General features: G+C 38.6%; 1 protein-coding gene across 4 annotated transcripts in view; it reads right to left on the reverse strand.

The window, feature by feature from the left end:
* Maf1 (repressor of RNA polymerase III transcription Maf1) overlaps positions 1-26,237 on the reverse strand; it is a 131,610-nt gene that overhangs the window by 74,959 nt on the left and 30,414 nt on the right. For all 4 annotated transcript variants that reach the window (XM_067135636.2, XM_067135634.2, XM_067135635.2 and 1 more), the window contains exon 3: positions 16,140-16,296. In XM_067135636.2, coding sequence (XP_066991737.1) covers positions 16,140-16,296 — 157 coding nt within the window. The remainder of the gene's footprint in view (positions 1-16,139; positions 16,297-26,237) is intronic.

Consider the following 26,237-nt stretch of genomic DNA (forward strand, 5'->3'; position numbering starts at 1 on the left):
CTTTTCTTTTTCTTTCCCTATTCTAATTACTGTAGCTTCAGAAATTTTTAAAGCTGCTGCTGTTCTTTCTACAACTTTGTTAACGTCTATCACTGGGCCTCCATTTTCCCTTTCAGCCTCAAAATATTCCCGTAAGGCACATACCATATCGCGAGCTTGACCACGAATAGCGAAGCCATGCCTCCCCATTACCCTTGCCTTTTTTTAGGCGAATGAATTCTAGGTCGCCCTCGTTGTCGTTTAGCGGCGCTCTGAACGGGTTGCAACATTTTGAGTTCAGTAAATGAGGTGGTGTTAAAATGACACTATACTACACAATACTAAAATTTACACTACACTAGAACGCCAGCCTCGATAACGATACACTTATTAACACGAACACAATAGCACTATAATATTTAGCTGATTTCAAAAACACACTATACAGAGAATGATGTCACTCAAAGTAGACATTGTTAGCCCAGCCACATGTGCTGTGTTATACTATACTGGCAACGTGGAACTCGGACCGGCCGCCTCTCGAAGCTGTAAGACAGCGGGGGTAGGAAAAGGGAGAGTGCATGTCGAGCTGCGATTGGCTGAAACGGGAGGCGTGTACTGGTTGCCATAGTAACTGCCACCTCCTACTACCACGCTGAGAGCTGTCAGAACACGCACAGTACTTTAATAGCACTATAGTGGTTACAAAAACAGACTATCAGTTAAATGGGACATGTTTCGCCCTCAATTTAGGGCATCTTCAGTCTAAAAACAATCTTCAAGAGTACACCTTATATTAATATGGAAGCTAAAAGTTTAGCCAGTTACTAAAATTCAGTACATAAAAATGTGAAAAATGATACATTATACAAACATGTTAATGGAAACACTGTCAATGATTAAACCATAAACTATTTTGTCAGAGACTAAAACTTATTTTTACATGTTACAAACTTCATATTTGGTCCGTATTGAAAATGTACATCAATTTAAGATTATTAAAAATTTTTTATTAGTCAACCTACTCAATACAAATTCATTTCATTTGTATTGGATAGGTTAACTAATAAAATTTTAATAATCTTAAATTGACTAAAACTTATTCCGTTAAAAATTTAAAATTAAAATGGTTCATTTAAAATTGTTAGTGGAATACCGAAGTGACAATGACATGAGGGCGTGAAACACAAGCACAAAAATGAACGTCATAAATACATGTTCAAGGCCGCTGATGAAATCATGAGCGTAAGGTGAAACTGAAGCATCAGTTGAATTATCGCAGAAGGGGCCCTTAGCACCGGTAAGCAATATTATTGTCTGAGACCTTGTCAGGAAATGTCAGTAGATACTGGAAAATGTTCTATGTTTGTTGAAAGCTGTCATTTGCTATCTACTGTTGCGTTGGTAGCCGCTCTTCTGTTTTGATACCCCGGCTTGAATGATACATTATACAAACATGTTAATGGAAACACTGTCAATGATTAAACCATAAACTATTTTGTCAGAGACTAAAACTTATTCCGTTAAAAATTTTAAATTAAAATGGTTCATTTAAAATTGTTAGTGGAATACCGAAGTGACAATGACATAATGCCAACAACATGAGAGCGTGAAACACGCGCACAAAAATGAACGTCATAAATACAACATGTTCAAGGCCGCTGATGAAATCATGAACATAAGGTGAAACTGAAGCATCAGTTGAATTATTGCAGAAGGGGCACTTGGCACCACCGGTAGGCAATATTATTGTCTGAGACCTTGTCAGGAAATGTCAGTAGATACTCGAAAAGGTTCTATGTTTGTTGAAAGCTATCTACTGTTGCATTGGTAGCCGCCCTTCTGTTCTGATACCCCGGCTTGACGAAAATAATACTTCTGGGCTACAAAATACAATAAATCATGCTTTAAACAGGATACTTCAATGAAATCATATATACTTACATCATAGACCAATGATTTGTAGATGAACATAACAATCAAGAAGAAATCCATAATAAACAACAGCAGGCATTGTGAATATTAGTTTGGAGCATACATGACAGGACTTCCTTGATAAATTAAGCAGCTATGAGATAATTGAAAAAGGTTTTACATAATAAAACTTTTTTAACGTAACACAGGCAAGAAATAATAAGATACACACTGCAAATCACACGCTAGTTCGACTTTAAAATCATAGATGTGACCTTTTTAGCTTCATTCAAAAAGTCTTGAGAATATGTTTTGTCATAACAGGAACCGGAACTCCTGGTCTTCAAAACAGAAATAGACTCCAGAGATTCGTTGGACATGCATGATCTGAACTCTATTCTATTTTTCTTCACACGTTCACATTCTGCACTGCTATGGGGTATGGTGAGAATAGAGAGCATTACTCTAGAAATTTGGTTATACTTAAAAAGTCCATCAGCTTGATGAATTCTTGATATTTGTGCCCAACTCGAATCACTTGCAGCATCTTGATTTGCAGCCAAAGTGTCACCTACCTGAAGAGCTGTGAACTACCTCTGAAGCTCATTCATCACCTCATCTGTAGTTTCATTCTCTCAAGATAGGAAACTTTTCCAAGAAAAAACGAATGGAAGAAAACTGCATCTTCAATGTTGTCTAACCTAGCAACCTGAGCATACTTTAACATAATCATCCTTGAATGGAAACTTGTTGATGATGTGGTCACAGGCAATATAAAAGTAGTTTCTCACTGATGAAAAGAAAAGGGATTTATCTGTATCCTGGAGATCATTCACTATGTTTGAAGTCTAAATGCCAATAACTAACTCATCATCACTTAAATCGTTTCGTCCACCATATGCAATATTAATATCCCACCCACATACCGTGCAAAAGGCAAATTTTCCCCCCTTTCTTGATTTTAGTATGCACAGAAAATCAACAGAATATGATTCTTTAAATGTCTGGAAGTACTGTTTCTCATTAGATTTATTCGTGATAATCTACAATAGGAATGTAGTGTATGAAAATGTCCGAGAACAAATGTCTCGATATGTACTGAAAATCGAAATGAACCTAGATCACTGAATGTCACATAAAATTATAACATAAACACTCAAGGCAGTCAAACACTTCATTAAAACATGTCAAAGCAAACAGTCTTAAACCATTCAATGAACACGACGCCAACCTCATGAACAAAGAATATGCACATGGTAAAAAGCACACACACACGTGGAACGAATGTAATTATTCTTCTTCCTTAAAATTAAATGGGCTTCGCTAATAGCTGTATACCCAGTCATTGGAACGAATGTAATTAGTCCAACGAATACAGGAAACTGTGAAGCACGAAGTTATAACACAAAAGCTCGAACACTCCATTAAAATATGTCATAACCTTAAAAGGCCAAAACTTTCAAAGAATGCCAATTTCATGAACAAAGAACAACACTCGCGGGGTCAAAGAATATAGGTTAAATCACAACAAGCAACGGAGCGGAACAAAGAATTTTCGGAGCAGAGCCTTTCAACACCTAAGATTCGCACCAAACAGGATTCACACATTTTTCTTTATGTAAACATATTATTATTATAAAAACAACAACAATAATGGCATGTGCCTCTGGAGCCGGGTGCAGGTCTTTCGAGTTGTCGCGCGATGGGCGATCTACACGCATATGAAAATGCGGCCCTAATTAGATGAATTCTAATGTTTAATTTGGCAAACAAACAGCCCCCGAACTGTTGGAATTAACCAAGGAAAGTTAAAATCCTCGACTCGATCGAGACCCCTTGAACCAAAGGCCAACACGTGCTAACCATTTAGCTCATACTATTCATAACGGTATCACAATATTGTAACCATAATATAGGCCTACGCGATGAAAATAAAAAGTGTAACTTTTATGCCATTTTGTTTCATTTTTCTTTACACATTTTGTAATAATTGAAAACCTTTAAGTTCAGCTCTCTTATTGCAAACTAAAGATATACGTAGATATTACGGCGATGACCTACATTTAGGAAAAGATTCTGTAGACCCTTCGTGAACGATAGGTTAGATACCCAACACAGCGCGGCTCCCGCACCTCCGCTCAGACGATGTAACCGAGGTTAGAAATTCAACGCGGCACGTCTCGAACGATGTCACAGCGACCTGTGAGAGGCTGCCAATTTAGGAACTAGTTACAAGACTAGGCAATGAGAAAAGATTATTGGGCAGAGGGAAACAAAGAAGTCAACAGGCCTCTAGCATCCCACACACTCCACAAGGTACGACACGATTAATCACCCTGTGACTAATTAAAACGTATATGGCGCACTGCACGATTTTCACATTTTCAACTAAGTTGGCACCTATAGCCAGCCTATACCAACACAGAAAACTGTGGCAAATTTGAGTTTTACACTGTCATCATCATCATTTCCCTTTATCCAGCTGTAGCCGGGTAGGGGCAAATATGGTTCCTCTCCATTTTCTTCGGTCTTTCCACCACTCCTCCTCCAACACTATGTCCCAGTCCAGATTTCTTCCTATAATACTGCGTTGAATTGTGTCCGTCCATCTCAATCATGATCAACCACAGCCTCTCCTTCCTTGCATTTGCATTTCCATCACCTTTTTTGGCATTCTTTCATCACCCATTCACTTTACGTGCCCAAACCATCTTAGTCGGCTCTTCTCAATTCTATCATTCATTTTTTCCACTCCAATTTCTTCCAGGATTTTCTCATTCCTTATTTTGTCTCTTCTACTCTTCTGTAACATACTCCTCAAGAACTTCATTTCGGCTGCCTGTATTCGACTCTCATCCTTCTTTGTCATTGTCCAAGTTTCTGCCCCATAAGTAGTTATGGGTATGTAATACATCTTGTAGGCCTACATAGTTTCCTTTGCTTCCATTGGTAGATCTTTGTCCCATAACACGTGTCTTACACTATGATAGAAACAGCTTCCAGCTTGAATCCTCTTACTAATTTCAGCATCCAGTCGGGCATTCTCCATTAATTCACTCCCCACGTATTTAAATTTCCACTACTTCCAGGGGCTTGTCTGCAGGTCTAATTTGACCTTTCCCTTCTTTCTCCCCTCTAGTCATAACAAGGGTTTTACTCTTCTCTACACTTATTTTCAACCCACATTCTTCTATTTTCCCATTCACCACAACCAACTGTTCTTGAACCTTCCTGTCGTCTTCTCCCCAAATCACAATGTCATCTGCAAATAACAGCATGTTCATTTCCCTTCCTCCATATTCTGCTTTTGCTGTTCTCATGATGTCATCCATTACTATGGTAAACAGGATTGGTGATAGAACACTTCCCTGCCTCAGCCCACTAGTTATTTTGAACCAACTAGTCCTGCCAACTTGTGTTTGCATGCAACTACAACATTCCTTGTACATTGCCATGATCATTTTTATTAATCCCTGTCCAATTCCTTTTTGCACCAGACTGTCCCAAACTTTAGTCCTGGGGACACTGTCATATGCCTTTTCAATGTCGACGAATGCCATCACCATATCATTCCCGTACTCCCATTGCTTTTCCATTAGCTCTCTTATAATGAAAATGGGCTCTATTGTTGACCTTCCACTTCTGAAACCAAACTGATTTTCCAGTATCTGATGCTCAACTCTGTATACACCGTATAAGTTTTAATTCTTGTGAATAAGAATACTTCTAGAGTCGGTTAGTGGGTAGAGGAGAAGCGCTGGTACCAGGAGGCTCGTAGTGAGGTTGCGCGTGAATAACCTGTGCGCAGCACTCCAGGCTACAACATCCTTGTTCAAGAATCGCTCGTACATTCTCACGTAATCGGTTGCCGCTATTATATTCTAAGAGTATTGAGCAGTCCCTCTAAATTCAAAGAACTTCTGCGTATATTTTTCTTATGTATGATGTTATGCCATGGTTACCAAGCAACCACTGCTCAGCCCGAAGTGGTGTTGTGGGGTCACCACGACGAATCCTCTTGGTCGTTATTTTTGGCTTCCTAGACTGGCGCTGCCATCTCATCGTCACATAGCTCCTCAACTGTAATCACATAGGCTGAGTGGACCTCAAAACAGCCCTCAGATCCAGTTAAAAATCCCGGACATGGCCGGGAATCGAACCCGGGGCCTCCGGGTAAGAGGAAGGCACGGTACCCCTACAATGCAGGACCGGCACGTCCTGTACGATCCCCAAAGTTAAACAATATTGGGCATGATCACCACTTCAATGGGTAGCCCATGTGCTATTGGCTAGATGAGGAGTGGAAAGGAATTAGCCTCCCTACCGCAAGTGGACTGCGGATCAGGAGGGCCGATCAGTTGCCCCTGGCTTAGCTGGGAGCAATGACTATCGTATTTCCCAGCATAATCGTCGCCACCGTGTAATCGTCGCATCCTTTATTTTCAATACAAAAATCAGACTTTAAACATTTAATTGCATAATCGTCGCAGTCCAAATTTTGTTCACCAATCTGGTTAAAAGGTAAATGGAACTGCAATATAAGTTGCACATGAATGCACAATTTAAATACGTGAATGGTTTATGGGCAATTTGGCAACAGTCACATTTGCGAGATGTTGCACAACATATAAATTAATAATACCGGTATATGTATGACGCATGGCTTACCGGTAGGCTATTGGCAGTTTGACAATGTGGTCACGAGACAGTGTACAATTTATTCACCACCTACATATTATGAGTTCTCATTTGAAATACGTAAGGCTGTAAGTTATCGCTTATCGGCAACGTCGCCAGGAAATACCGGTGTACCTTCTAGTAGACAAGAGGTCTGATAGAATTCTGCGTTATTACAACCACCTGCCCCCCGGCGCAACAGTCGCGAAGGACCTTAACCTAGCAAGCGACCGCTGCTCAGCCCGAAGGCCTGCAGATTACGAGGTGTTGTGTGGTCAACATGACGAATCCTCACAGCTGTTATTCTTGGCTCTCTAGACTGGGGCCGCCATCTCACCGTCAGATAGCTCCTCAATTGTAATCACGTAGGTTGAGTGGACCTTGAACCAGCCCTCAGATACAGGTAAAATTCCCTGACCCAGCCGTGAACCGAACCCGGGGCCTCCGTGTAAGAGGCAGGCACGCTACCCCTACACCATGGGGCTGGCTCCTGCGTTATTGCGCACAAAATGAAATCCAAGACAATAACACAGATTTCCACGGAATTATTCAGGTCACAATCAGCCGAATTATTTACGATGCCTCAGTTGTCATCGCTAGATTCTTATCTTACTACTACGTCATAAGTGTCTGGGCAAGGGATGAAAACTTTTACCCAAGCAGTCAAGATAATTATTATCCAATGGTATTAAAGTTTTTATTTCATAAACTCGTCAGTAATGTAATGTAAAATCATCAATAACTGGGAAGAAATATTAACCTAATTACCGTATGTTTAAAAGAAATAGAAAAAAATGAATATTTGTTACCGACGCCTCGGAACACGGTCAACTACACGGTAGATCTACACCGCGCTAGCTAGAACAATGTATGAAAACGTCCGTGCTCTGGTTTGCGAGCTTTGCGCAAGCGCACTAGTGTGTCGCAACCAACGAGCTCAACTGATAACAAATTGCTGCATGCTTCCTTGCCGCCTAACAGTATTGGCTGCTCTGGAATGGACAGATCACAGATGCATTTATTTGTTTGTGACTGACGTGATTACTGTAGACATGTGTGCGTGAGAATTTAAGTTTTTAATTTGTATTTGGGCTGTTTGTAGAAATAATTTGTTTTAATAGTGAACAATTACGGAAAGTCATTTATATTGCAAAACATTAACGTGTGAAGCATTTATAAGCAATTATGGGTAAATATAGAAACTATTCTGTGGGCTTCAAGCTAAGCGTAATTGCCTTCGCTGAACAGCATGGGAACAGAGCTGCAGAAAGAAAATTTTCAGTGAGTGAAAAGTTGGTGCGTGACTGGTGGAAATTAAAAAACAAGCTAAAAAGCACAAACCCTTCTAGACGCGCGTTTAGAGGTCCTAAAACAGGGAAGTTTCCTATAATTGACGAAGTGTTTATGTACGTCATTGAAATACGTAGCAATGGCTGCAGTGTATCATATGAAATGTTACAAATTAAGGGACGGGAGGTAGCGCGCAAACACAACATAACTCAGTTTAAGGCGAGTCGTGGGTAGATTAAGGGGTTCATATGACGACACAATCTGTCAGTGCGAAGGAGAACAACATTAAGCCAAAAGTTGCCTGCTGATTACATGGACAAGATTGTAAATTTTCATTGATTTGTCATACGTTTGCGCAAGGAAACTTCGTACTTGCTTTCTCAAATCGGTAATGCCGATCAGACTCCAATCTTTTTTATATGCCTTGCAACAACACTATTGCGCTAAAAGGATCACAGAGTGTTAAAACTGTGTGGGATAGAAGACGCGGGGCACTACTAAAACAACCAGCTCTGCTTGTTTTAGATAGTTTCCGAGGTCACCTCGTGAATGAAGTGAAGCAACCTCTCAATAAAAATAAGACACGACAGATAGTCATTCCTGGTGGCCTAACTTCTCCTTTCAGCCACTAGACGTATGTATTAATAAACCCTTTAAAGACCACTTACGTCGATTTTACAATGAGTGGATGATGAGCGGCGACGCGCGCTGGAAATATCAGGCGTCCACCCTTGGACTTGTTATGCTCGTGGGTGATGAAGAGTTGGGATCTTATACCACCTGAACTAGTCTCCAAGAGCTTCAAAAGGACTGGGATTTCGAATGCACTAGACGGATCCGAAGATGACGCAGTGTGGCAGAGACGAAGAATCTGATACTGGTATTAACAGCGGCGAGGACGGCGCATCAGATACCGAAACCTGCGATAGCGACACAGAAGATTTGGAATAAATTGTGTACCGGTAAGTCTGTATTTCGCAACAAAGCGATAATTTTTTGCAAGTGTAATATTTTAACTTTAATACTCAAATTAATGACAATTAATACGTTCATTTTTATTTTCAGGTTGGAAAAATGTTCGCCGAATTGTTGCGAATAATTATTAATTTTGTTTTAGACTATTTTAATTATTATGATGTGTAAACGCGAGTATTACGTGCATCTTAAATTTGTATCAAATACAATTTAGTTATAAATCAATTTTTTGAGTAATACAAATACTGGTATTAAAAATTCTTCGTATAACGGTCGCACCCCACTATTTTTTCGAAAATGTTGGTATAAAAAGTGCGACGATTATGCCGGGAAATACGGTAAGCCACCAATGTCCATAATTGGATAAGGTACTTGAGTTGGTTTGGAAGTCTATAATATATTGATCGCTGTGTAGCCCAAATTGCAGGGAAAAACCCAAAGACAAGAAAGAAGTACTTGATTATGTAGTGGTACGGATAAATGTTGGCACTGCAGTATCAAATGAAATTGAGCTAATAAATGCAAAGGACACAGCAAAACAAAAGGAAAAAAAGTGGCATCACAAGTGCGCAATTCACGATGAGCGGGCATGGACTTGGTCTTCTCAGACTAACCATCTACCTTGTGATTGCATGGATAAAGTAATGGAATTTCACCATGCTGTCATCAAACTAAGACGAGAAGATACCTTTCTTCCATCTCATATTGCGAACACAGGCCGAACTAATGTGTTTTCGAAGTACCATGAAGTATGACAGTGCATATAAAGGGTATGTCCAGTGTATTAATCAAAATGGCAGGCGCAGACAAACTAAGTTGTACTGCAATTGCTACCACCCAGTTGTTTTTAAAAGGGAAACTCTGCCAAAGTAAACTTTCTTTTTGTTGGCACTGCTGTAGAAATGCACCGAAAAGGGTAGATTCAACTGATTTAATGAAACAATGGCTGAAAGTGGTATATATCGATACCCTGATCTTTAATTCATAAACAAGCCATGCCTCTTCATGACAGTGTTCGTGGTCACTTAGTGGAGCCAGTAAAAAATAAAATGTCCCATCTCAACAGGGTTCCAGTCATAATAAAAAGGCAACCTTAGATCAGGTTTACAGTCACTAGACATCTTGGATGATTTTATGGGGAATGGCTGGCATCTGATTCCTTTGATTTGACAAAAAGAGGTACCAGTAAGAAACCCAGAGCAAGTGTTCGCTTGGATTCTTCAGGCATGGGTCCTGATTAACGAAAAAATTTCCACAAATAGTTTTAAGAAGATGGGATATCCAATTAGGGTTGGGCACTATGTCCCTGTTTCGGGACACTGTGCCGGTGCACCGTTATATTCCGCTGTTTCGGAACACGGAGTGTCAATTGCTCCGAAACATTCTCAAGCGAGACCGAGATATTGACTTGCTATCCCGTCAGAAGCGCCCTTCCCCTTCGCTTACTAGCTGACTGTCGATACCGGCAGTGTGCACTTTTGTTCTAGCGCCTGACACTCAGGAGCCGTCATCGGCTAAGTTAGCGTGCTGGCCTTTGGTCACAGGGGTCCCGGGTTCGATTCCCGGCAGGGTCTGGAATTTTAACCATCATTGGTTAATTTCTCTGGCATGGGGGCTGGGTGTATGTATTGTCTTCATCATCATTTCATCCTCATCACGACGCGCAGGTCGCCTACGGGAGTCAAATCAAAAGACCTGCACCTGGCGAGCCGAACCCATCCTGGGATCTCCCGGCACTAAAAGCCATACGACATTTCATTTTTATCGTGCATGATCGTCGTACCAGGATATTTAGCCACCACACTTTCCCTCTGCTTGAGCTTTTCAGAACTTATGATTTTCACTTTCCTCGAGTTCAGAGTGTACTGTGAACAGAATTACAGGCTCAGTGATATAATTGAACGCTCACAATGCTATCGCGTGCTCAATTTGTAATCTGTTCTAATGCTACTTGGTACACATTAATTATTTCTAACACCTTAAAGAGAAACTAAGTCACTAATATTATTATGAAACACTTACATCTACTTACAAATATTATCATATTTATATCGTTATGATGGAAGACCATGTCATATTGTAGGTGAAGAAGTGACTTGTAAATATCACTTCTTCACCTGAATGTTTCGTCTTAAAATGATAATTCAAGTTTTCCTATAATTAAAGGATGTAGAACATTCTGACATACTGAGCCCACCAAGTTATTCACAACTATTAGAGAATTAAATAATACACTTCACTAGCTTAAGTAATGATTTCACTGAACATTCTGAAAGAAAGAAACTCAAGTCCACGTTTTAACAAATTTCACCTCATTACCGCAAGCTACAGTTAACTGATTGAAAGCATCTTTTCACGCGGGATCTTCGAGAATGCTTACACTATGAGAAATAAAATAAAGAAAGTCTTGTGTATAATAAAAGGAAGTACGGGTACAACATACTGGGCACACGAAGTTATACTTGGCTATTTTACAATTAAATAATACACTAGTTTAATTGGTTTCACTTCAGATTCGCAAGTAATCAAAGGTAAGCAGGACCTGTGACGACACGATGCGTTCGGCACTATGAGTCAAGTGACAGCAGATATAGCCGATGACGGCTCATGACGGCTCCTGAGTGTCAGGCGCTAGACGGAAGTGCAGTGTGCCCGTGCCGCCGCCAGTCCCGCTACGTGCTGCTCGTGTTCCGTGTTCTGTCATATTCTCTTTGTTCTGTGAGTTCCGTTGCAGCCTGCCACTAGCCTTCGGTAGTAAATCGGTACATGCGAATAACTTAATGTGTTCTGTTTTGTGTTCAACTGTTCTATAAGTGTGTTTTCATTGAAGCCTAGGAATATACATCGTACAAAAGACGGTAAACTTTCCATGATGTCGCACCGGAGTCCTGTTTGGAACTTTTTTACTGGAATAAAACCGGACAGAGTGAAATGCAATATATGTTTTTCTATTTTGTGTGCAAAGGGATCCTCAACCGGCACCATGACGAGACATTTCAAACTTAAACATCCCACAACAGACATTTATCAAAGTAGGTTCTTATCGGTGCATCATGACTCAGAAGACGAAAACGCAACAACTGAAGCTTCAAGTCCTGTGCCTGCCACATCTGTTCAAGTAATAACTGGACAAACCTATCTTCCTGTGTCGCTAATGGAAGCTGTTTCATCATCATCTACCACCAACACTACTACTGCTACTACTACAACAGGTACGTCCGATCATACATTCGAGTTAAGCACATGAAGCAGAGGGAAGATACAAAGATTGAAACAAAATAGAATACAAGCCTATTCATCCAGGCCTATGTCAACAACTAAGAGAAACTTGACGAACAGTTGTTGAAATGGATTGCAAAAGATATTTTACCTTTCAATATAGTTGAGGCTGAGGAGTTTCAGAAGTTTTTATCGATGTTGAATCCTAATTATAGTATCCCAAGCCGTAAAACACTTTCGAATAGTCTCTTGAATAAACTCTATGACACAACATTGCAAGATGTCAAGGCTAACATGTCAGAAAATGCTTCATATGTAGCCCTTACAACAGATGGGTGGACTTCATTGAAAAATGAAAACTATATAGCAGTTACCGCTCATTTCATATGTAAAAGTGATGGCACACTCTCTTCAAAGCTTCTGTCCTGCTCAAAGTTTGTAGGAAGACACACAGCAGACAACATTGCCGAAGAACTCAAGAAAGTGGTAATAGAATGGGATCTTCAGGACAAAATCGTGGCCTGCACAACAGATAATGCTTCAAATATGGTTAGTGCGGTTCAGAAGTGCAACTGGTGGCACGTTCCGTGTTTAGCGCATAGTTTGAATCTAGTAGCACAATCAAGCCTGGAAGAAATAAGGCCAACGAGAGAGAAGGTAAAACGTATTGTCGAATTCTTTAAAAGGAGCCCACAATCCTTGGAGAAACTTCACAGCATTCAAAAACAGATGGGTTATCCTGTTCTGACTCTAAAGCAGGACTGTCCAACACGGTGGAACTCGACATACGAGATGATAAATAGAGTGATTCAGACCAAAGAACCACTACAAAGTACTCTTGCAATAATGAACAATAATTCTGTGGAAGTTTTAAACAATGAAGACTGGTACATAATTGAGAAATCAGTTGAAATTCTTCGGTGCTTCGATGAAATGACGAGGGAAGTCAGCAGTGAAAAGCACGTTACCCTTTCAAAAATTGGATTGAGTAGGAACCTTCGAACTCACTACCAACAGCTGCGAGAGATGGAATATGACAGTCCGGCCATTTCTCGACTCCTTGGCAAGATATGTGAAGAACTGACAAGTAAAATTTGCAATAAGTACCACAATATAAATATAATGTGGGAAGCAACACTTTTAGATCCACGATTTAAGACGTATGGTTTTATGAAGGATGGAAGCAAACTTAAAGAAATAAAGGAAAAACTTATTAATGATGCCGCTACCGTTATTGGCACTGCACACCAACAGACAGCTGTTAACACAACAGGTGGAATACGAGAGCCCTCATCAAATGAGAATCAGGCATATGGGTCTACAGTATCATTTTCGAGCATACTGTGGAAAAACTTTGATGCAGCCGTTGAAGAGCTCGTTCAAGCGCCAACTGTTAATCCAAAAGCAGCAAGTATCATACAGATGGACAAGTATTTAAATATGCCTCTTCTGCATAGGATAGAGAATCCTCTTCAATGGTGGAATGACAATAAAGATACCTTGCCAGCCCTCTACGACTTAATGAAGAAGAGACTTTGCATTATGGCGACATCAGTTCCCTGTGAACGAGTGTTCTCAAAGCAGGGACAGACCATCACAGAAAACCGTACACGTCTAAAAAGTGACAAAGTTTCTAAAATCATGTTCCTGAATGCAAATATGCCGTGAACATTTTGAGCACCATTTAAAGTGTTGTAGCCTATTGGAAGATTAACATTTGTCGGTAGTTTAACTTAATTTTATTTTCGTGCTCTCCTTGTACAGTATATAGTGTTTAATTTTTATTTTCGCGTTCTCCTTGTACAGTATATAGTGTTTAATTTTTATTTTTGTGTTCTCCTAGTACAGTATAATATAGTGTTTGATTTTTATTTTCGTGTTCTCCTAGTACAGTATAATATAGTGTTTAATTTTTATTTTCGTGTTCTCCTTGTGTAGTATATACTGTTTAATTTGTATTTTAGTGTTCTGCTTTAATATCGTGTACGTAAATAGGGTACCAGTACTGACGATTATATATATATTTTTTGCTAGTGGCTTTACGTCGCACCGACATAGATAGGTCTTATGGCGACGATGGGACAGGGAAGGGCTAAGAGTGGGAAGGAAGCGGCCGTGGCCTTAATTAAGGTACAGCCTGGTGTGAAAATGGGAAACCACGGAAAACCATTTTCAGGGCTGCCGACAGTGGGGTTCGAACCTACTATCTCCCGAATACTGGATACTGGCCGCACTTAAGCGACTGCAGCTATCGAGCTCGGTAAATATCTCTTTAATTGTGCGAGTATATGTTTAATTAGTGAAAATAACATTGTGACATTTGTAAACACATCTACTTCCAGTGTAATTATGACAGGTGTATTTCAGAATGAATGAAGACATTCTTATCCTAAAAACATTTTAGACATGATATTTCTGGGTGCATATTTCATATTTTCGACTGGTTTTTCACGTGCCGTGAAGTTTTATCCTGGCCCTAATTACAATACCTGCCGATACATTCAACTGGTGGAAATATCCTTGGATTAGTTACTTTTAAACACCTGTACTGCCATTGTAACTGTGTTATCTGTATTTCATATTGACCGAAAAAATCTTAACCTAAACCCAGCCTTTAAACGAGATTATTGTGCGCGAATTTCAGTGTTTCAACTGTTCGTTCGCGTTTCGTGCAGCTTTATGCTAGCCATGGCCATTAGAAACTACACACAGCACGTTCGATACACTGATACAGGCATAGTTCCGCTGGCCCGAAGCATGTAATGTTGTCTCTCGAAGTTCTCTCTACTGCGCAGTGCGTAGTTACAGCCCCGCGTCCGAAGTGCCCACTGCACACAGCCAAGGCCAACTAGTTTATCTAGTGCCGCCTTCGACACAGCACGTTCGTTACAGGCACATTCCAGCTGACGCGGAGCATGTCATGTTGCCTCTCTCTCTCTACTATGCAGCTACAGTCCCGCGTCCCATGTGGCGGCACTCTGTACCGAAACGCTCCGCCTCCAAGCTCCTAATGTTGCGGAATAACTGAATGTTCCGGTCTGCCCAACCCTATATCCAATGCGATGAATGGCTAGGAGGACAAAGTCACGTGGGACGATGCGATTGATGCAAACGATGATGATTCCACTGAAGAAAATGATCTGTCTATTGATGAAAGCCGTGGAGAGTAAAATAATAACAATGTTATTGGTTTTACAATTCTTGGAGACGCTGAAATGCCGGAATTTAGTTCTGCATGTGATTTTACATGCCAGTAAATCTATCGACACAAGGCTGATATACTTAAGCATCTTCAAATATCACAGGATTGAGCTAGGATCGAATCTGCCAAGTTGGGGTCAGAACGCCAACACTTCAACCGCCTTAACCACTCAGCCCGGCGGAGTTTAAAATAAAGGCATGCTGATATTTATTTACAAAATTAATGTGTATTGTATATTTGTATGCATTGCTAGGATTGATTCCATAGGTCAAGCTAATCACCACTGCCACTGTTTTCAACTTGAATACAGTGTGACATCGAAGAAAAAAGTCTTAAAATTGCTAAAATCTTGTGTTATTGCACTACTTCTTCCTCCTGGCATTATTCCCATCCTATGTGATGTTTGCCTTCTTGCATTTCGCCCTTCATTTTTCCCAATCTTTAGCGTTGGCAGGATAAACACCTGCAGCTCTCATGTCGCCCCTCAGGCAGATGCAGTCCATTCCCCACATTTTAGGTCCGCCTAGAGTCAGTTGTCCATCTGGGCTGAGAGTAAGTGCTCACTTCACAATACATTCTGCATCAGCTCTGACCATGTGACCATCCCACCTCAGTCCCTCTCTCATTTCGTCAGGAATCAGGGCAACTTTACGAGAGGCCCTAACCACTTCGTTCCTAGTGTGGTCCAGTCGCACAACTTCCATCCAGTTATTTGGTTCAAAATATTAATCTAATAAAGAAATGAAAGGTTTGACATTTTTTATTGTAGGTTTACTTCCAATTGTGTAATTTCCACACATATCCTCAACACGGTTTTTGAACTCCACATTTTAACAGAAAAAAAGGAGGAAATTACATGAGTAAACACAGTAGAAATTGTTACCTGCAAACTAGGCTCCTTGCTGAATTCATGGCTCTTGGCATTGGAGAAGTCATAATCTGGGCAGAATGCTGCATTCAGAGTAGCAATGAGGTAAAACAACGTTTTACGGCTGATGGTATCACACAATGGACCATCTTCATCACCTGAGATGCTACGACTAAACCAATATTCTGTGTTAGTGTCTAATAAAAAATCTGCACAATATCACAGGATTAATGGAGAACAAATATATTTCAAGAATACAAGAGATTTCCCCAAAATAAAAGGAATATACAAGAGGAATCTCACAAAGCAATACATTTACCAGAACACTTATAATCCCTTAAGAAACAACACATATTTACATTACTTTTATGCACATGTGAAAAAATAATCAATTTTATCATTGTCAGTATATTAGTAAAAATTTATTTATTTTACATTTTATGGCCTACATTGGACCACTCTAGTCAATCATACTAAAGATTTCTTGATTTCCTGTCTGTCTGTCTGTCTGTCTGTCTGTCTGTCTGTCTGTCTGTCTGTCTCTTCTGTCTGTTAGGTCATCAGCCCAGAGGCTGGTTGGATCCACAAATAGCACCACCAAAGGCTATGCAGTTATAGGGAAACTGCAAAAACCAATGGCAGAGCCCAGATGAGGCGTACTACGCAAGATGAGGAGTGAGGTAGTTTGCCATTGCTTTCCTCACTAGACCAGAAGGTGCCATTGCAGCACGATTGATCCTATAAGCAACACCTTTCATAACACTCAGACACTAGTTGATTTCCTATCAGCCCAATATTTTTTCATTCTGAGAGATGCTGTGTTCCTTTGTTCCGTTGAAAATACCCTCCCATTAGACCTTTTATTGATCTTAGTCTGTAGCCTGGTGTTTGTCCTGAAGTATTTTATTTTTTTCTGTTTTGTTTTTGAGATCGTCTATTTTTATTTGTAGTTCTTTAATATCCTCCTTAGTTTCCATGATACATTTAATCTTGGTCTTGTTAATCCATAATTTTTCAATTATTCTGCTGCTAATTCTGGTGTCAGATGTTCTGATAAGATGTCCAAAGAATGATATACACTTTTCCCTAATCATGCTCAATACTGGTTCAATTTTCTTATAAAATGTTTTATTTGACGCTATTCTCCATTGTCCATTAACTTGATGCTGTTTATTTATGCGTGTATGTATGTTCAGTCCATCAGCGCTAACGCTGGTGGGATCGTCAACAGCTCTGCCATCAGCTGTCATAGATGCCTAGGCATCACTGAAGAGGTGTACTAGGGAAATGAGTGATGTAGTTTCCCATTGCTTTCCTCACTTATTTATGCATGTTCTAATTATTCTTCTTTCTGTCTTAAGTATTCTGTCTGTTTCAGCTGTATTAGTAGTTTTAAAAATGGTTTCACTAGCATAAGTTATTTCAGGCTGTGTGACTGTTTTATAATGTCATAATATTGCTGCTATCAATAAGCTTTTTTTATTGTATATAGTCTTGGTAATATAATTTGCTTAGTTTTATTTATGTAAATGTTTCTCATTAAGGTTATGTTATGATTTCTCCTAAATATTTAAATTTATCAACAATTTTGATTTCTTGCCCATCAACTGTTATTTTCTTTCCCAGTGGGGATGTGTAAACATGATCTCAGTTTTTTCAAAGGATACTGTAAGACCTATTTTTTGTGCTATTTCCTGTACAGATTTAATCTGGTGTCAAGTTACCTGAATATTGTTGGACAATAGAGCAAGGTCATCAGCAAATCCTAAACAGTTTGAACTTAAATTCTGTTTGGAGCGTCCAACTTTTATGTTCTTTGGGTTGACCTTGTACCACTCCCTTATTATAAATTCTAATGCACAATCAAATTGTAATGGTGATAAACAGTCTCCTTGTCTTAAACTTTTTAAAATCAAAAATGGCTCAGAAACCTCTCCTCTAAACTTTACTTTTGATATGGTATTAGTTAAAGTAAGTTCTATCAGTTTAATTAAGTTAGGATGGAATCCAGAATTCCACAAAATTTTTAACATTGAAGGTCTATGTATACAATCACATGTCTTCTTAAAGTCAACATGTTATTACTATAGGCTTGTTTTGTTTTCTGTAATATGCCATTATTAATTTTAGAGTGATGTTCTGTTCAGCACAACTCCAGGGTCTAAAGCTTCCTTGGTATTCTCCTAACTCTTTTTCTAGTCGATCTTTAATCCTTCCATACAAGATCTTAGAAAAGTCCTTGTATGTGCAGTCCAAGATACACAATCCTTTATAATTATCCAGATTACTCTTATCTCCTTGTTTATGAAGAGGGTGTATTAAGGCTGTTGTCCAATGTTCTGGAAACTGTTCAGTGATCCAAATTTTTTACAGCCTCTATAAGGAATTCGGAACCATATTACTTGAATATTTCCACATCTCTACAAAAACCTGGTCTTCTCCGCATGCCTTATAATTTTTAAGTTCCTTTAGTGCTTTTTGTAATTCTTGAAATGATGGAGGGTCTGTGTTATTAAATTTGGTTTTTATTGGAGCATTTGTATAAATTTTTAATAGTTCCTTAGGTTCTTCACAGAACAAAAGTTTACTGAATGCTTTTGCCATAATCTCAGCGTTATCACTAATGGTATTTTTTTTGCTATTGGCTTTACATCGCACCGACACAGATAGGTCTTATGGCGATGATGGGAAGGAAACAGCCATGGCCTTAATTAAGGTACAGCCTGGTGTGAAAATGGGAAACCACGGAAAACCATCTTCAGGGCTGCCGACAGTAGGGTTCGAACCCACTATCTCCTGAATACTGGATACTGGCCGCACTTAAGCAACTGCAGCTATCGAACCCGGTATCACTAATGTTACGTGCCATTTTTCCACTTTCATCTTTCAACATAAATGTAGGAGCATATTTCTGTAGCTGTCTTCCAAAAATTTTATAATAGTCTCTACAATGGGTGTTATGATAATTAACTTCAATGGAGTTTATTATATCCTTATGAAATTCTCTCTTCTAATATTTTGCAAGAATTTCTTCCTGATATTTTTTAAGTTTATAGCATTTTCTACTGATTTATGGGCTTGGAACATTAATCATGCCTGATGTCTCTCTTTATGAATTTCATCACATTCTGTCGTCCACCAGGCATGTTTTTTTACGAGGGTTCAATGGAGCTAAATTTTCAGCTTGTTTTTTTGAGAACTGGGATCAATTCTTCAAGGTTATCTGTCAGTTTTATTGTTTGCGTGACTTCCTTATATTTGTCCTTTTTAATTAATGGGGTGTGGGCATAATTCCTCTTTACTTTATTAGTTTTGATATTCTTCTTCTTCTTCTTCTTCTTCTGTGGTGTGAATTTAAGTTTGATTTTGACAATGTAGTGATCAGAACCAGTATCTATTCCTCTTAATACTTCTTCATTACACATTTCCTTATGAAAAAATTTAACCATACAAACATGGTCCAGCTGCCATTCCCCTTTCCTCTAATCAGGATGCTTCCAAGTTTTAAGCTTGTTTCATTTCCTTTTGAAATATGTTGATTTAGATATAAGGTTAGATGATGATGATGGTGATAATAATAATAATAATAATAATAATAATAATAATAATAATAATAATAATAATAATAATAATAATAATAATAATAATAATAATTCTGGAACCAAAAATAAAATTTTCCAATCTTCAATATCTTAACATTATATTTGGTTTGTGCTTCGGAAATTGGAGATTTCCAGCAGGTGAACTAAATCAGAATTCCTCGGCGGTTAATAACCACAGTTGTAAACTGGAGCTTGTTCCACTCAAGGCTGACTACCTTCAAAAGTCAAATATGGTAAGGTAATTTGGAAAAACAATTCCACCGTCCTGCCCAATAAGAAAGAAGGAAATGGCTACATCTGATTCGGCGGGTAGCCACACAGAAGGCAGCAACAAATCACAACATACACCAGCACACAAGAACAGGATGAAACAATCAAATAGATTACATATTGACACACACTATTAATTCTCTACAAAAATACAGTAAAGTTCATGAACTTTACGGACTAATTAGATAAACAGAAAATTTTAATAGCGGGCGCAAGGAGATGAGAAACATGAAAGAAGAACCGTTTGAAACTCAAGGATATAGAATTTACAACAGGAAACCTGGGGTCATGAAACAATGCCCCCAATTTGGAACAGGCTTTAGAGTAAATATAAAAATAATATATTCTGTAACTGATTTTCAAGTCATCTCACCAAAAATTTTAACATTAACCTTTAAAACAACAAACAGAATTTATACCATCCTACCATATATGCCCATTCCCTACTAATAAGAAACATTTTTTAACAAAGTCCAAGAAAGAAGTGGAAAAGTTTTGGGATCTCCTCAAACAGTAAACCAAGTAAATAAAAACAATGTTAAAATCTTGTTTGGGGAATTCAATGCCCAGCTAGGAAGAGGAAAAAATACTGACATAATCGGAAAATGGTCTCCACATTAACATAGAAATAGGAACGGTCAAAGACTTGTTGAACTCTGCAAAGAACACAACCTCATCTCCAAATCCATATAACGTATTTACGCGAATAATTCCCGCACCCTAACTTTAGGTAGGCTTTTTTTTTTTTTTTAAAGAAGAAATGCCAACTTTGACACAAAAAACTGCATCCCAATTTCGTGCCTCGTATTATTCGCGTAAATACCCGTATTTACGCGAATATTACCGCCACCGAATAATCCCGCACCCTAAATTTAGGATGGCTGATTGTGAAAAAAATGCCAACATTGACGCAAATAAAACCTGCACCCCAATTTCATGCCCCAATTTTTTTTAAAAATGTGCGGGTATTATTCGCGTAAATACAGTACTTCAAATGGAGGTCAAACAAACATGGAAACATCCTGATTGGAGAAAAGGGGAATGGCGACTGAATCACGTATGCATAGGCAAATCTTTTCCTAAGAGAAATCTACAATATTAAAGTATTATTAAGAAGAATAGACACTGGTTCAGACCACTACTTATTCAAAACCAGATAGACACTGGTTCAGACCACTACTTATTCAAAACCAAATTAAATTCACACCTCTAAAGAAGAATAAACAGCAATTCAACGAAGAAAAGAGGAATTGTGACCCACACCAATTAATCAGTGAATGATCGGGTTTAAGCTGAGTTCTATCACTGATTAATTTTGGGTGATAAAAGGTTTATGAATAGTCATATGCCTTCTTAAAGCCTACAAAGGTTATTGCAGGAGGCTTGTTTTGTTTCCTCATATATGCTAGCGATGGAGTGTCACTGCACCAGCCGTGCCGTGCTCTGAGTGGTACTGCGGAGCGAGCTAAAAAAGACCCTGTATTAAGTAACTGAAACCAACACACGTACGTTCCTCATCGCCAGATGTTTCTTTCCAGGCTTGTGTCAATGTGATGCACTTGTCAATGTCATATGTTACGTACAAATATTATATAACCCCTTAGACTGATTCTGATGGTTCAGTCAGCTTCTGCTTCGAACGCTAGCGCTGTGCCACGTCCGAGGAGCCATCTGGTGATGAATGAGCGTACCATTTCCACTTCTATTATAACATCTGATTTCAAAAGTCATTGTTTAAGAAGCCTTTCTCGTGGACAGTTGAGATTTTCTTCTGATGACGCAGAGCTCAATTCTCTGCAAAACGTAAAGAATTTCACCTTATTTTCTTGACACTGCATAAGCCCAAAAGCCTATACAGTATCATGTCTATAAGTACAGGCCGTGAAAGCATCAACAGCAATATTATTGAGTTATTACGGTTATTCCATCCTCTGAATGTGCTCAATTATTTCTTTCTATGAAATGACCATTGTAACCATTGTAATAATCAACAAATACAAACATCGTCCTAAAACCACACTTAAGAAAGTAAAACCCAACATCCCTACAATTTCTACTTTCACATTTAACAAAGAAATCTATAAAGTCACTAACATTCTCAAGAAACACAATGTAAAAATAGCTTTTGAAACCAGCAATAAAAATGCAGATATTTTACATAATACTACGTCAATCAACCGGATTAACAAATTTTTAAAATCGGGAGTTTACAGGATTAAGTGTAATTCTTGTAATTTTTCGTATATGGGACAGACAGGGAGGAATTTCAGTATAAGATATTTGCAACATACAAATGCCATAAGATACAATACATTCTCTGCAGTTGGCCAACACATGCATGATTCCAACCATAGTTTCACCAGCATAGAGCAAGATATGGAAATCCTTGAAGTAGTAAACAAAGGCCCTTTACTTAATATAAAGGAAAACTGTTTTATACACTTAGACCAGTACTTTAATACTAATTATAATCTTATTGACATCTCGGAGAAACCTAATATTTTATTAGAACTACTCATTATTATTTTCAGAAATGTTAATCTAACAAATCAGAAATAGGTTTTACGTTCAATTCAAGGCACTTTTCCGCAGCAATTACCCCCTTTCCCACATCCTTCATCCCCGCCGTAAACGTAGTCTCTCCTCCCCCATTTCTCCATCCCGCCTACTCCACCTCTCCCCTACATTCCCAATCTTCCTCATTCACATCAGTCATACACAATTTGCTACGCTTCTCACACTGCTGCATAAGGTGAGTAACATTTACTTTCATTATTCAAACCCCCTTTCTTCTTTGGCCTTCGCACTAACTTTGTTTGGCCTTTTTTCTTATTGTTTATTAGGTCCAAATGCTCCGCAATGAACTGAGAAATATTCGCCACCCTTCTTTTACAAATATTTATTCGACCTTCATGCACAGCACTTGCCCTCAGCATCATAGATATCTACTTCAAGTTCATCCAATGACATGTTTTCTAATTTATTTACATCATGTGTATGACTTATTTCCTTTAAATCAGTGTCGAGCAAGGTCATACAACCGTCAGAACTTGTGTGAACGATACGCATTTTAAGAACAATTAGTACCTAGAAATCTATTAGTACTACTCCAACGGCATATAATTGCCATATTCTGAAGCATTTGTGCTTATTTTAAGTCATGTGTATAACTTATTTCCTATACATCAGTGTTAAGCAAGGTCATACAATTGCCAGAACTTGCGTGAAAAATATGCATTTTTTTAAGAACAATAAGTACCTAGAAATATATTAGTACTACTCCATCGGAATATAATTACCATATTCTGAATCATTTGTGCTTATTTTACAAACTTTTATCATATTCGTACCTACTTAATTCATATTAATCAGTGCTACACAAGGTCATACAACCTTCAAAACATGTGTGACAGAGACACATTTAAGAACTTTAGTACCTGGAGTCAACTACAGCCACTCTATAACTACAATTTGCCATACTCTAAAGTATTTGTGCTTATCTGTAAACTTTTATCACCTCTGAGTCTCATCATCATCTAACATTTTAACTCGACAATGTCATATTTGTCTATTTTAATCTTAATGTTATGTTAAAATTGTATTGTTATAGGACCTTTCAAATGAATTGTAGAATTTATGTTTATGGCTGATGATGACCCCGAACAGGGTCAAAACTGGTACCAAATAAATATTTAACTGTAATGTAAAACTGCATTGCAAAAGTATGTTGTATTGAAAAGGTGGAATTGTAAATTTTACTTAAATATATATCTCACCTCAGTTCAATACGGACCATTCGAAATGAAGTTTCTAACCCTCAAATTTCAATATACAGTAGGTCCGCTATAGTGAGTACGGCATATAACGAGAACTCCGCTATGACGATGACTTTTTTCTGTCCCTTCAAAATTCCTATATTAAACTGTGTATCGTCCTTCGGTTACAGCGAGAACCCGATCACTGACGCATCCGTTATTATGAGCTATTAAGCGCGCACGATTTTTTCCGTTACTGATATTTATGCACCCCAGCGATTATATTGCATGCGATCGATTACCTTCGGCATCGTTCCTTGCTATGTGCACTAGCGAGTTCTCTCGTCGACATTCGAAGGCGATTTTGGAGTTGATTAGTAATACCCGTCGATTGTTGCTCCGTAAAGAAAATTTGAAATGAAAGAGAACATATTTTCGTAATAAATGCGTAAGGAACGTGTCCGATAACGGTTGTTAACTCGTTAAAAATCAAGGCTGACTAAACGATCGCTTAATTTTGAGGCTAAATACTGCAATTAAGTAAGAATGGGATACACCTTGCGATACGGCAGAGTGCTGTATTGATTTTAGAAGTTAGTTTATATTTTCTCGTGCCTGGTTAAATTATGAAAAGGCTATTATGAAAATTTATAGCGAGAAGATTTCTCTACTGGCGCTTGAAGTGTGTTTTCATCATACATATAGTACGGTTAAGTTTGGATAGGTGACGCTGTTTGAATAAGAAAACTGAAACGTTTGCAACAAATGCGATCGATCATCTTCGGTACGGTATAGTTTTCTCACTTTGTGCATTTGCAAGCTCTCTCGTCGACATTTAAAGGCGATGTTGGAGTTGATTAGTAATACCCGTCGACTGCTGTTCTCTAAAGAAAATTTAAAATGAAAGAGGATAACACGTTTTTGTAATAAATGCATAAATAACGTGGCCGATAGCAGTTGTTATCTCGTTAAAAATAAAGATTGAAGTAAACGATATCTTGATTTTAATGTTATATACGGAAATTAAGTAAGACCATGATACATCTCAAGATATGGCAGAGTACATCACTGATTTCAGAGGACATTTCATATCTTCTCGCGTCTTGTTAAATTTCGGAAAGGTTATTTACATGTAAATTTTTCGCGAGTAGGTTATCATTTCTCTACATGCTGTGATAGTACATATATCACACCCCCGAATTATATGTAGAAGTTAGAGACATTATTGTCAGTATTCGATTTATTATTATTATTATTATTATTATTATTATTATCATCATCAGTATTTCATTTGTATATTTTGCCATTTATATTGGTAAGCTGGAAGATATCCACATATGTAGGTATGAGTAATTTGTTTTGCACGAGTGGGAAAACATTGCTTTAATAACTCTGGTAATTTGGTTGAGTCCGTGGATACCCCAGTGTTTGTTGTGATGTACTTGTGTCGGGATATTCAATGAGTCATGTATATATCCCAGCCTGATGAGATGAGCTTGTTGTTGTATTAGGGAAGTTCGTATGACTCATATGATATACCCGAGCGTTTGTTATTGTCTTGAGACCAAGTATGAGTTCAGGGCTGGGTCTTGTCTAGAGATCACTCATGATTGGTGGGCAAGGACCAATCCAGACGTATCATCTGAAAGGAGGGGGATGTTGATGTCTATAAAGGTTGATCATACGGCGGCAACCGAGGTGATTGTAAAGGAACGAGAAGGAAGATAACTACAACCAGTGACACTGTATAAGAGAACTACAACTGACGCACTGTACGGGAAGGAAGTGGTGCTGATACACGGTACTGGAGTGACATGGCTGCAATGGACTGGACTTCAAACGTTCGTGGAGCGTAGTCTTGTTATGTTCGTGGAAAGTGGCTGATTGTGGAGAGTGCTTGCGCATTAAGTATTGTAGCACTTGTGGCGGCCTAGCATTATATGTTGGTGAAAGCTATCTCAGACTTTCCATAATTTATGTTGAGGATCGACAGACGTGTGTATATATCTTTACAACAAGTGTTAAAATATGTGAACACAGTAGTACAAGGTACAGTATCTGTGTGATGTGATAACTGCCGATTATGAGAATCGGTAAGACGAATTGATATAGAGACAGTGAGGGGTATTTATCTTCATACATGTACATTGTTCATCGGACTATCTACAAATGGTAGCTTAGTTCTCGCTTTCGTTTTCCCACGATTTTCATTATTTTTGTTGTTGTGAATATGGAGTCTTCCAGCAATATTTTGTGTGTGTATTATATGTATAATGTTGTATGTTGATGAGGTGCTCATGCACGGAATTTGTTAAGAATATAGTTAGCTATTTTAGAATCAGTGTTATTGATGAACCTAGGTGCAGTTCCTACCTAATTAGTCGTTTTCAGGAGGTTAGGTAAGGCCTGCAGCAGATGTACCAGTACGCAGCATTATGTACACGCCCTGGGATATACAGTTTATCATGCTCTTATCTAAATTCGAG

This window comes from Anabrus simplex, chromosome 1 (assembly GCF_040414725.1).
Source record: "Anabrus simplex isolate iqAnaSimp1 chromosome 1, ASM4041472v1, whole genome shotgun sequence".
Classification (NCBI taxonomy): Eukaryota; Metazoa; Arthropoda; class Insecta; order Orthoptera; family Tettigoniidae; genus Anabrus; species Anabrus simplex.